At 34.8% G+C, this 13,898-nt stretch overlaps 1 protein-coding gene across 3 annotated transcripts; it reads right to left on the bottom strand.

The window, feature by feature from the left end:
- Positions 1–519: 519 nt before the first annotated feature.
- Positions 520–7,197, bottom strand: LOC102585350 (uncharacterized). 3 transcript variants are annotated; one of them, XM_006362776.2, is made up of 7 exons: positions 6,681–7,196; positions 6,200–6,277; positions 4,426–4,506; positions 3,013–3,167; positions 2,188–2,930; positions 1,675–2,094; positions 520–893 (listed from the first exon to the last, which is right to left on the bottom strand). In XM_006362776.2, the coding sequence occupies exons 1-7, from the start codon at positions 7,113–7,115 to the stop codon at positions 805–807; spliced, it is 2,001 nt and encodes a 666-aa protein (XP_006362838.1). In that variant the 5' UTR covers positions 7,116–7,196; the 3' UTR covers positions 520–804. The 3 variants fall into 3 exon arrangements, with proteins under 3 accessions (XP_006362838.1, XP_006362837.1, XP_015158682.1); XM_006362775.2 differs by having other exon boundaries at positions 1,675–2,930; XM_015303196.1 differs by lacking the exon at positions 520–893 and having other exon boundaries at positions 1,862–2,111; positions 6,681–7,197.
- Between the last annotated feature and the right edge of the window lie 6,701 nt (positions 7,198–13,898).

Raw genomic sequence — 13,898 nt, 5'->3', positions numbered from 1 at the left:
GAATTCTTGTAAGATAGAAACCTAAAGTGAAATATATTTCAAGAAATTATGAATCTGCAATAGTACACTTGGTTGTACACGAACCTCAGAAGAAAATGGTGATACTTGGAGGTGGCAACACACATACTCATTAATAATTGTCATATTCTCACAGACATAATCTTTTTATCTTATAAAAAGGTAAATCTCCTCCAAGATCAAATACCAGCAAAGAGAGAGAAAAGACAAAAAACAGCAGAGATAACAAAGGGAAAAAAAGGTTGACATGGTGAAATGTTAATCTTAAGTGTTGGAAGTGGACTCCCATCATCAATAAGGGGCAATTGACAAGGGCGATAGCGACAACATATAAAGACACCATAGACAGGAGGAAAACGCTTTCTTGTTCCACTGCCTGATATAAACTTAATCAAACTGATCAACTTTTCTAGATCAAAGTAGTTTTAAGTATTGACTTACCACATGCATATCAAATCTAATCTATATAACTGGAACTAACTAGCCAAGTACAATAGGTGCTATGAAAGGATTTTGATTAATCCTGCTGATAGATATAATATTTAATGAGCAATACAATATTCCGGGTGCATATAATGTACATAATAAGATGCACAACACACAAAGAATAGACCTATATTACAACAGTAAAGTTAGAATAATGAGCCATAAAGAATCCAAGAGGCTATTATGCATGGAACAAACAGCAGAAGAGAATTAAACGTATAATTTCTTCTTTAATGGTATTACACTTGTCAATTGACTTAAATAAACAACCAGACAAACCTCACAAAGTTGTAAGCTGATTCAGCCTCTGAAAGTGGAAGGCCTACGAGTCAACAAGCGTTTGAAAGGAAACAAAGAAGGCCGATAAGATGTCCTACGTTTCATATTCCCTGCAAAGGATGGATGGAAACATTAAACATATGCTTTAGGCAGAAACTAAAAGGAAAATTCATCAGAAGAACAGAACAATACAAGATAAATATGACTAATTATCTGAAGGAAAGGACACTATGCAGAGCAATTGAACTTGAAAGTTTCCAACCATCCCCACCAAAAGGGCATCCAATCGTAAGGAGGTAATAACAGATTTGCACCAATGCAGGGTATCAAATGCTAATGGTAACCAATAAACACTAACAGGTGACTCAAAGACAGAAATAGCTTACCCAACCAAAGGCAGAGATAGGATAAGTTTATGGGTTCTGAACTTGCCATTGAACCGATAACTCGTTTTAGTAACTGGTTTCACAATTAATATTTATACAAATTAATGAATCCTAATATAAATACAGGGTCTAAGTAAAAGCTACTGGATTCAACATATGCTGATACTAGCAAGAAAAGAACTTTTGCAACTGAGACCATGAAGATAGAGGGAAAAGAGAAATGAATGGTTTTCTGAATGTTATATCAGTAAATAAATCGTCCATGAAGATAACAACTATGCTGTCCACTTCAAAACTTATGCTCCGTTTCGTTTGACCTGGTTGGTGTTTTTCAGGACTCACATAGATGCAATTTAATTAAATATCATTTTTTCAAAATAATAATTTAAAATATGTTTGAGAATAGCTATTGGTGTTCAAGACCAAATGAAAAATAAGTCAATTTACCCTGAGGAAGTGAATTTGGAGTGTTGGACAGTCACTCACAAAACTAATAGAGTCATACCTGACAAAGATCCACCCAGGATCTGATGACTTAGTCCAGCACTATCACCAGTGTGGTTCAGTTCTCCCTCTGTAACATCTTTGCTTGGCACCTTCTCAGCACCTAAATAATCATTATCCACTTCCATTGGATTGCTATGCTCACTGTTGGATGATCCAGCAGGTAAGGTAGTAGAATGATACCTCATCTCCCTAAATTGTTCTTTCACAGTTGGATTGTTAACTCGTGCCTCAATCAAGGCTACACCATCTGCACCATTTTGATCATGGGAATCTATGTGGAAGCTACCTGAGATCCCAAGCTGCTGAACATTTGAACCAGTGAAAGTCTCATCCTTTGAAAGTGTAACATCCGCAAAGGAAGAACTAGCAGAAAGAGTGACTTCAGAATCTGTTCTGCAAGTATAGTTTGCTGCACTCTCTGGCAAGGCTCCATCACTACTAGCTGAATAAGTTCCAAGTTGAAAATCATGTATTATGTTCACAGAAGAAGTATCCTGCACGTGTAACTTACCTGTAATTTTCATTTCCTCATTGTCAATCATACTATTTTCTCTGACTTCCATATCTCTTCTGCAGGTGTGGATTGTCACACCATCTAGCAAGACAGCATTCCCTTCACAACTAACTGGACTAGTTTCTGTTTGCGAATCATGCATTTTGGTCCCAGATGTATCTTTTATATCTAACTTCATTGTAAATTGTATATCCTCATTATCAATCCTACCGTTTTCCTCTTCTTTATCCAAACTAGCAGCATCATTTAGAGGAGCAATGGACAAACGTGGCACCCTAACTTTTTCAGAACCAGAACCCTGTTGGTTTTTATCCGTATCATCTTCTAGAATTGAACATTCTACAGGCAGAAAATTGACACCACCTGGTTGTTGTGATATCCCAGAACTTGGAAGAGTCATCTCATCCACCTGAACACCTGCTAATTCAGTAATAGCATCCACAGGAACCTGCCCCAACACTGTTGAAGATATCAAATCTTTAATCTGGAGCCCATGTGCAGGCAGGTTATTCACAGTCGAACTAAAGTCGATGGGCTTCACTTCTTTTGGTACATTTCTGGAGACAGAAAAAGATTTCTTAATGTCGTCTAACAGCAAATCACCCTCACCACTAGAGATAGGATCCCATTTGTTGAGCCAATCATCAAATTCAGGTTCCTTGATGCCCGATGTTATTGGTTCAACCTTAATTGCCTCCTTGTGGTAACATTTTTTCCTTAAAGCATTAGTTATAACAGTTCTGCCAAAGGATAGAATACTTCAAAATCCATCATGCAAAAGTGCTGGTAACTCAAAAAAATGAAGTAATTTCTGTAAGTTACCTACAATTTTTGGAAAGCGCTGCTTTAGCACGTTCCAGTTGGAGACCGAGCAAAGATGCCAAATTCGCTACATCACAAGGCCCTCTAAGTTCGGTTACAGAAGGAGCAGCACTGGAGAAAAGAAGATTCTTTCCTCGAGTCCAATCCACCAGCAACTGGATATTTAGCAATTAGATCAGATTAGATTTGACATTATTCTAGACACCAAAGATAGTAAGAAAATACAAATCATAAGTCTTAAATTAGGTTGAATGTGTTATATTTGTGAATTGAGAAAATCCCTGCCAAAAGGTCAGCCTAGTATCACCTTATACTAGAAAAGAGCATGCTACGAGGAGCCATGGTTCTTGTTAAGAAGCTTTATTAAATGCTCATGTAACATAACATGCAAGTAAGAACTATTACCTCAATGCTGGATCATGAGGTTGATGATCTGCTATAAGATTTCTATTTCATTTAACAGTATTTTCCTACATTTTGAGTTCTATATGAATTAGTGACTGTCAATGTCTTTGCTCTATGCTTAACTTGTAGAATATGCAATGTACTTCGTACAATTTCACTATTTTTGGGTCCTAGCCAGGTTAGCAGAATACTGTTGCCCAGGTATTATGTTAAAATCCATGAACGACAGAGAATAAAGTCACAATGTATGTATAGTATTTAGTGTCGAGAAATCTAAGAAGAAAGCCTCATAATCATTTAAGAATGCCAACTGCCTTTAGATACAACCAAATTCAAATAAAAATTTCCAGTAAAGGCAAGGACACACAAAAAGGAAATGGCTTATACTTCAAAGTAAAGACTTCCATTTTTTATTAAGAAAATTGTCTAGCTAGAGAGGGTAGAATTGCTTATGCGATAAGGTACATGAGGTGGAGTGCATAGAAGGCGAGAAAGAGAATATACATTTGGTTTCACTATAGATAAGGAAAACAGAAGCTGTGATGCAAACTACCATAAGTCGGGAAATGTTCAAAAGCCATTTTTTTAATTTGGTATAGGTGCTTCACATATAAGAAAGGACCTGTGGACTACTAATTTATCTTCATTAATGAAAAAAGAAAGGAACAAAATGGACAGTGAGGATTCACATGGCCAACTGCAAGTAGATTCGGATTGAGGATTACTTGGTGTAGGCGTAAAAGAAAAAAGAAAGTGAAAATGTAGACCAATTAGGCTTGATAACTCTTAACGCATATTAGAGAACATGCAATAGTTCCTACGAATTCAACATGAAGCTTGATTTATTTTTTATTTTTTATAAGGTAGAAAACCCCTAGTTAGAGGTTACCACTGTAGAAAACTGTTTTACTTATTATCAGGAGGATTTCATGTCTTCTCTTAAAACCATACTATACCAACTACTAAAACCAAATACAAAAGAACAAAACCAGAATTTCCCAGACTCACCTTAGCATTAGATATAGTTTGCCTTCTCATTTGGGCATCCAAAATAAGACTTGAGTAATTAATCTCAAAATATACTCCACGCTGCAATAAAAAGAAATCAAAACTCTCAATCATCCAGAAAACCATAAACAGCTAAAGATGTGGTTCAGCTAACTTTGAGCATACACCATCTTTGGATGCCATTCATTTTTTCCTCCACATTAAGAAGTTCCTTCAACGAATTAGTTTCAGTTAGAAAGTTATGATTTGCACATCTTAGTGGTTAATATTTAGCATACCAAAAGCCCTGGACAGAAATGAAACCTAACTATCTTTTAAGGGAATCAAATACAAGCCAAATGAACATAGATATCTCTTTCCAAGGAGTTTTACTTGCAAGAATGACAATTCATCAGCATATAGCTCCTTAAGTCTGGAGATCCAATTGCTTGCACCATGTTTATTCCTAACCTAGTTTCAATACTTAATAATCAAATATCACAAGCTAAATTAAGAAAACCTCTGCAATATGTTTACCTCAGTAAGATTGATCACCTCAAGCATATTTAATGACCGAATGATGAAACAAATAATATCATAACTACCCCTCAGTCCCATATAAGTTAGGACCAGCTAAAAGAGGAAATACCATGACAAACAAAAATCACAAAGGCGCAAGTAGACAATTATTAGTATTATTAAGGAGCATGCTTTGGATGATATGTGCATGAGAAGTTCTCAATCTGGTAATCGCTATCTTTCTTTTTATACTACAAGATCGAGGAGCTTAAACCACCTGTTCTACATCCCTTCTGTATAATATCCATACATATAAATCATTTATCATGTTAATGACATGATGCATGTTCGGTTTCAAGTATTGAAATGTTTGTATCGTGTATGAGTCTCAAAAGACATGCATCCAGCAGGTCCTTGGCTAAGATAAATCTTCCAAATATTTGCAAACTGTGATCTGCAATAACCTTTGCAGCTTTGCTCATACGTTTGGATCTTATAAGACCAAGTTACATAACGCATTGTCCACCTAACGAAGGCAAAATAAACCAAAAGCAGAATCACTGGTCATCAGAATATAAGCAAGGGGGTCATCAGAATATAAGCTAGGGAATGACTTTCTTCTCTTTTTTTTTGTGTCCTAAATAGGTATAAAATCAAGGGAAAGACTTTCCAGTTTTACTTTTTATTTCACTTAATAGTACTCCCTTTTAGGAGAACACATAATATTCTTTATAACCAAAGTTTAGTAGAAATCAAAAATATATTGAGAACCCAATTTTTACTCCCACAAGTCCAATCCTCTTCAACCATTCTATCCAAACTAAATAAATGAAAATAGTTGTAGTTCAGCACTACCTTTGTCTATTACATGTTTATATTAAAGATGATTGTTTCATTCTAATCAGAGCTCCAAAGATTCAAACATATGTTATTTGAACAATCTTTCTTCAAAAGCATCGGGCCCTTGTCCACTAGTGACCCACCACAACTCTAACAATGTTGGACTCATTCAGACTTCCTATTTTTTATGATGACCATGGTGTCTCGGCCATCTTTCGCGCACCTAGACTAATTCCATGGGATACCTGTCTCCTCCCACTAGCAACAGGTAACTCTGTCCACCAAGGCTAAGACAAATGGGAAGAATCACCCTGGTGTTTTTTGTCTCTGCTCTTTTTTCACTTTATCAATAGTATATTATCCCGATATTTCATTAAGTGCACATAGACGAGGATTCGCATCATGAATATGAATATTACATTAATAAACGGCACACCTGAATTGCAGCTTTAACCATAGATTGCTTCAACCTAAATGGCAACTTATCCGAGAAATCAATAGCAATTATGTCCACCTAAAAGTTGAAAAGAAAAAGGTAAGCACAGAAACAACTAGTGTATAAGACATGCATAAATGCAACATCTGAAGTCTTCAAGGAAATAGAGACAAAAATGATTGTTAACATATAAAGTTCGCATCGTCCTTTTTTTCTAATAGCTGCTCCATGATAAAAGCAACAGTATATAGACCTCTAACTCATACGTAATACACTAACATTCCGTAAATATTCAATACTTCATCTCAGCACAAATAGAGAAATTCCTATTACTGTAAGTTTTCCAATTTCAACTTTCTGCCAGACAAGTTTAAAGGACTACACCCATCTTCAAGATTCAAAAATGTATCTTTATTTCCTAAATTCCTTGCTCAATCAAACTAACACACTTAAATTGAGTCGAAGTGAGTATTCAACAAACCTCAGAAACCTGGCAAGCCTGTTCAAACGCCTGCTGATTGAGGGGTCTCACGGCAACAATATCATAGCTTTTCAGAATAGGATTTCCAGAATTAAGAGCTGAAGCCTGAGACGAACTATCAACTACCACCGTCAAACGCGTATACTGCCGAAAAGGGGCTGAAACGGGTACATTTAAGAGTTTTCTGTGGAACTCTACAGCTGAGGAAAGTGAAGGTGCAAGTTTCAAAACAGAAGAAAGAGGGAATAAAGGGATACAACAACGATCCGATTCCGACATTACACCTCTGAAAGTACGATTGTATGCGATTCCTGTGTAACCCAATTCCATAGCCTTGATTATGAGCTTGAGACGTATGGTCTTTAGGGGTTTTTTATCTGTAACGATGTTTCTATCGGATTCATAGTAGGGTATGTTGAGATCGAAGAAACCCATGCTGATGAATTTGTGTGTGTTGAAGGAGAAAAGAGGGGCAGAAATTTGGTTATGCTGGTTAGAAGAAGGGTTTAAGGGGTTTGGGTTTAATAATAGGCTAATTTAAAAGATTTTTTCTACTTAATTTCTCAATCATAGTTAATAAAAGTTGTTATTTTTCTTTTGGGGAACTTTTACGTATAGTCACTCAAAAATAATCTAATTACACTCCAAAGCTATAGTTTATTAATTACGATTTGTAGTTATATGTTATAGGGAAAAGAGTGGTGAGCGAGATTGGGAGAGGGAGGAGAGAGGCAAGCGAGAGAGGGCAGATAGTGGGAGAGAGGTGAATTGTATATGTATATCGATTAGATAATTGTATATTATACATATGTATTTGTATTATCTGGTGAGCAAGATTGGGAGAGGGAGGAGAGAGGCAAGCGAGAGAGGGCAGATAGTGGGAGAGAGGTGAATTGTATATGTATATCGATTAGATAATTGTATATTATACATATGTATTTGTATTATCTGGTGAGCAAGATTGGGAGAGGGAGGAGAGAGGCGAGCGAGAGAGGGTAATAATTTGTATAATTCGCAGGTACGTTTGTATAATTCGCGTATTTTTACATAATTGAGTAATATAAAGTCTGAATTTTTACAAATATGATAAAAAATGACGAATTGATACAAACATAAACATATGAACTTTAAACAATTATACAAATTATATTATACAAATTACATTAAATAAATTATATTATACAAAATTCGAAAACTACATGTTTATACAAATTTTAAAAAGTTATACACAAGAAGATTGTATGTATATGGTGACAAAATCGAAAAATCAAAGGAAAACATCGTTATATACAAATACAAACCATCGTATATAAATACAAATCAAGCGAAGAATTGTTAGTGGCGAATAATACAAATGTGGCGAATTATACAAACGTGACTAATTATACAAACTCGAAGTCAGCCCATGTAATTAATGGTTAATGTTAATCACGAGTGGTAATTATAGAAACTATAGCTTTGATGAGTAATTAGGTAGTATAAGTTTGTTTAACTGCATAATTTTCCTTTTTTTTAGGTAATTCAAAAATAATATTATCTATTAAAACAGGAAAAATTACGCGGAAAAGTAAATATATACTAGTTAATTAGCTAACATAACTATAGTTTGAATTAATTACGGCTCACAGCTTAATTTTAGCTGTAATTACGTCACTTGTCCTCTTTTTTATATATACAAATACAAATCACACACACAAATCTCTCTCTCTCACACACAATTATATGACAGATATACAACTACAATTAGTCTCTCTCCACTCTTAGCCCTTTCTCGCTCGTCTCTCTGCTCTATCTCCCAATTTCACTCGCCTCTCTTCTTCCTCTCTCAAACTCGCTCGCCAGATATAAAAATACATATTTATATCAGTTATATATTTACAATTATCTGACAGATATACATATACAGTTCGACTCTCTCCACTCTCTGCCCTCTCTCGCTCACCTCTCTCCTCCCTCTCCTAATCTCGCTCACCTTTCTCCTCCCTCTCACAATATCCCCGCCAGATATACAAATACATATGTAAACCAATTACATATATACAATTATACGACAACTATACATATACAATTTGAGAGGTATACATATACAATCCGCCTCTCTCCACTCTTTGCCCTCGCTCGCTCGCCTCTCTCCTCCCCCTCCCAATTTTGCTCACCTCTCTCCTCCCTCTAACATATAGCTACAAATCGTAATAGGCAACTATAGCTATGGATCATAATTAATTTATTTTTGAATGACTATATGTGAAAATTCCTCATAAAAATAACTTCAATTAAAGACTTGCAACTTAAGAATTAAAAATTTAGTAGCCAATTAAAAATTAAATCGATTTAACTTTTGATTTTTTTCTTTTCATTAAAATTTTAAATAAAATTTAAAAGTAATTATTCAATTTAAAGTTGATAAGAAAACTCTATTTTTTTATAAAGTTATTAAAAGTGAAAAAGACTTCATATAGAATTTTCTTTAAAAAAACTTTTTTGATTCTACTCTTTATTTTTCATGTCTCGTTGTCAAGTCATCAGAGGTTGGTGAAATTTTGAAGTATAAAAATAATTTCATCCTAAACTTTATTTTCTCTTCTTTTTTTTTTGTATGTTCACTTCATATTAAATAAACATGAAAATTCAAGCTAAATTGGAAAATTTTGGTAATATATTTTTATCAAAAAAATAATTATTAATGTTACGTAGTTTGATTTACAAAATGTTGGTGCATTCGTTCGTTAAATTATTATTTTTTACCAATGTGATTTTTAGATATCATTCGTGAAATTTCTAGTTCTTGCACTGAAGACAATGCATTGATGTTTCCCCATTTAAAAATTGTTGTGGATCTTTTTGTTTGCGCTTTATTAGATAAAATAAGAGAAAATAATAAAAGAAGAAAATTAATATGACAATTTTGCGTTCTCTATATGTTCCACATTAGGAAGAACAAAAAAGCGACCACTAATTTGTAATAAGGTGTCACTAATTAATTAATATATTATATTACCCTTATATAGAAGTGAGACTTTTAAAGGATGAACAAGGATAAATAGGTAATTTTACCATTAGTTTTAGTGACTTATATAGAAGTGAGACTTTTAAAGGACGAACAAGAGTAAATAGGTAATTTTACCATTAGTTTTAGTGAAAATATTGCTATGTATCCGCCTTTACCTCTTCAATAGTCTCCACAATCTTCCATATGCTCTGAGACTCTTCTCTACTCTATAATCTGCCATCTACATTTGGAATCTCTGTTTCGCCTCAAATTTCTCTTCCCTATTGATGTATTCATTAGCTAAAGTAAGTTTTTCTTCCCCATCTCCCCCAATTTTCCCTCCTAATGCATCCAACTCTTGAAAAAAATGACCAATAATGGTGGCTATAGTTTGCTTATTCATGTTTGAAAATAGAAATAGCTATGCATCTAGCTTGAAAGTGTTCATCAAGTTTTGGCTTGATAGATGACGAACAAAGCTTCCAAAAATTGTACTTTGGGCTGGAAATGTGATAAGACGAATTGTACTTTGGGCTGGAAATGTGATATAAACGAATAGGGGCATTCTTGGAATTGTGAAAATCTTCGGTGATAAAATAACACATATGGATGTGAAAATTCTAAATCAAACATGAATTAAGCAAAAAAAAAAAAACCTTAAATTCATATTGATGGTCATGATATTTCATTTATTAGGATATCAATTTTTGCTTTTTAATAATCCTATTTTTCTCTTTGTTGACTGCTATAAGATTATATGTTTGAACAATAAGTGATGATCAAATTTCCACTTCATTGCTACAATTTGTTACCTACATTCTATGTTTACTACAACTGTAACGCCGAACTGTGTTCCCTTGACTGTTGAAAATAGTAATCTCATTTGCTATACTCGAAGGTTTTCTTTTTACAGGTTTAATGACTTTTGATGAGCAACAAATGTCCTTGGATTGTAAGTGACTATACATATCATTTCTCCTTTAAGGTTATTCTTCTTAATTCCATTTCATTGTCTCATTACAAGGTAGTTTGGATGAGTTGCTTGAGCTTATTAAGCTCCTCTTTTATTCCATCTTCTCTATGTTATGTGTAACGATCCGAACCGTCGTTGTTTAGGAAAAACGGAAATTCAGGAAATTCTAGGCCACTGTCCCGCCAAGGCGGGCCAGATGCCTCTAGGGCGGCAGCGCCACAACGGGATAAGTAGTCGCCAGAGCGGGATAGGAGAGACAAAATGTAAATAATGCGAAATCTTATTTCCTCCTTCTCCCTAAAATACCTAAATTAGTCGTAAAACACCCTAGAAACCCCCAAAAAGCTGCTCCAAGCTTGGGAAAGATGGAGAGAGAGATTTCTAGCATAAGGATGTCAATGGATTGCAGAGTTTCGATCAAGATCACTGTCACGAGTTCCAGAAACAAGGATCGAAGACCAAAACTCCGTGAGGCTGCTTGGCGCCCAGGTAGGCTAGATTTTACTAATTTAGTAGTTGTAATATGTGCTCGCTGCGTAGTATAATGTAAATCGCTAGTAGAATTCATGCACCAAACTCAGGGGTGATTATGTTGTGATTCTAGCAATTGTATAGGATGTGTATCATGAAAAGGGAAATACCTCATCCTAGGGTTAGGGTTAGGTGATGGTTGTGATCCTATGATTGTGTGATGTATGTTTGTTTTTGTTTCATTATGATTCATGTATGTATGCAAATGTTGCATTGGTGATCACATAAATTGTAAATGAGGATATATGAATGATGAATGCCTTGAATCATGACTTGATTGTATGATTATTGAGAATGTACTTCGTGGTTGTGATTGTGGCTTGTTTAATGGATCACACTAACTTGGATCGGTTGCCACGTTCTGACATAATCATTGGATCGGGTACCACGTTCTGGTATGCTAACAGTTTGGGTTTGAGTTCCATGAGAGGACCAATGACGTGATATAATTGTGATAATTGAGAATCGTGAAATTGAACGTGGTTTGTAATGATAAATGATATGGAAATTCCCCGGAGTGGTTATATGGTTATGAGTTCCTATATCTGATTACTCTTTAGTGCCGAGTGAACTTATTGCGTATCGTGTTGACGAATGAATTGGGAAGGTAAGGGGTTCAAGGGTCAAAATAGTCGAAAGTAAGAGTTGTCTGTGTGTTGTAAGGGTGAGAAGTGGGGGTAGTGTACGTGATGTAGTTACTTAGGTGGATTTCACCTTGGAGGAAGAAATTCTTGGTTGGTAGTTTGAAAGCTTGTTGTAATGTGCTATGTGGCAAGGACAAGGCAACTTAGAGAGAAAGTAAAGGGAATGTCGTGGGTGGTTAGTTGGAATTGTTGTAGTGCGTGTTGTGGGTTTTTCTACGTGTTAGAATGGCTAGGCGGTGATCAAGAACCTAGTAAGTAGGTTGACTGGGAAGTAGTTGGTGGTAAGAGTGCTAGTGTAATTCTGAGGTATTTTGGAGAGAGGGTAAAGGTGGAGAAGCGATGGATGTTAAGACATGTTTTTACTAGTTGGTTTCTTGTATTATGTGGTGGACGTCGGGTTGACCGATGATGCCTACCAGTATGTGTGTTTTGTACTGATACTACTATTGCTATGTCTTTTGGCATAGTCTGGATGCAGGGTCGGTGATGTTTCATTAGGTGAAGACGAAGAAAATCTCCAGTAGCTTCTATTTTCCTTCCGCATGGTGGGAGCTGTGTCATTTATTATATTGTCCAGATTTTTCTCTTAGTAGCTCTTGTACCTGTTTAGACTAGATCTTTGGGGGTGCTAATTACTTTACAAGTCTTAACTAAAAATTTGTTAAAGGTCCTTACTATTTTATTTCTATTTTTCGTCACTTTCTGCATGTTTTAATTATTGGGATATGAGGGTTCTCCTACTTAGGTGTTAGAGTGGGTGCCCGCACGGCCCGGTGGGTTGGGTCGTGACATTATGGTTCTTCTATGTGCTTCTATGTTTGGGTGGTTGTTGCCTTGTTGGGTTTTTTTTTTTAAATAACAATTGCACTTATGATTTCATTTTTTTCACAATTTGTAATTATATATTTAAATAGGGTCCGAAGGAAAAAAGACTATGTACCTTCATATACTAAGGGTAAGACTGTGTACACACCATCCTCTCTAGATTCCGCTTATGAGATTACACCATATCTTCACATACTAAGTGTGCAATATGTTCGATTCAAGTCCTGAGAGAGATATTATATCTTTAACATCATTGATAACAAGGTTTATAGTTCAAGGGTGTGGCAATAAAGGAAATTGTTTATTTGATATGCTAAAGCTTGCACAATTTAGGAGTAAAATCTTTTGGTTATCTACTTCTTAATGTTCTTGCATGTTTAGGAGGTTATTAGTTAATCTGTAGATTTTTTCTTTATATTTAAGACTTACTCACAATTCCTTAGTGTCCTGGTTAATGAAAAGCTAATTGAAGTATTAAATATAAAATTATAGTCTTTTAATAGCAGAATTGCTGAACCAGAGCAGCAAACCAACTATAACATTAGCAAATTTTGAATAAAGGATATGATCCTAAAGAATTTTAGCATAGAAGAAATGACATTGGTTAGGAAATCTATAGTGATACTGTGATAGTGATGTTACATGATATACTAAATGTATTGACAGATAATTAGAAAAGCATGTAGAATTGACTCCCTAATAAATAATGTTAGGATGTAATGCACAAAAATATTATACACAAATAAAACTAGATACTTTCTCTTTTATATAATTTTCCTTATGCATTGTTGTTTTTTCGAATGTTATTTCTATTAACTCTCTATAATTTCCTTGCTATTGTGAACTTGAAGTTGAAGTTTCCTTTGATGTTCCTTATGAATGATAAGATTTGTCTAATTGACACAATTTATATCAAGAGCTATGGTGTGCCAATTAGGAATAAAGGACATACTAAGCTCTTAAAAAATTATAACAGAGAGATCAAAGGTAAATATATTCCTTCAAATTTTTTGTATATTTTGATCAATCCACAATACTATTGTCAAAGGAAAATGTGTTAGTAGTTTTACTCACATGTGTGAAAATCTATTATAAAGTTGACATAAAAATGTGGCATAATACATAAATTGGACCCTAAATTTGGCTTCAAATTTTAAGTATGACCTCTAACTTTCATAGTGCACAAGTAGGCACTTTAACTATCCAATTCTTAAACAAAAAAACACGCGAATCCAACAGCCAAATTGTGTGATATA

Source organism: Solanum tuberosum, unplaced genomic scaffold (assembly GCF_000226075.1).
Source record: "Solanum tuberosum cultivar DM 1-3 516 R44 unplaced genomic scaffold, SolTub_3.0 scf00422, whole genome shotgun sequence".
Classification (NCBI taxonomy): Eukaryota; Viridiplantae; Streptophyta; class Magnoliopsida; order Solanales; family Solanaceae; genus Solanum; species Solanum tuberosum.
This window is presented reverse-complemented; position numbering and strand designations above follow the sequence as displayed.

Coding starts and splice junctions, on each gene's coding strand:
- LOC102585350 (XM_006362775.2), bottom strand. CDS start 7,115: ATGGGTTTCTTCGATCTCAACATACCCTACTATGAATCCGATAGAAAC. Junction 6,278..6,680: donor AGGCTTGCCAGGTTTCTGAG/GTTTGTTGAATA, acceptor TTCAACTTTTAG/GTGGACATAATTGCTATTGA. Junction 4,507..6,199: donor TGGTTAAAGCTGCAATTCAG/GTGTGCCGTTTA, acceptor TTTTTATTGCAG/CGTGGAGTATATTTTGAGAT.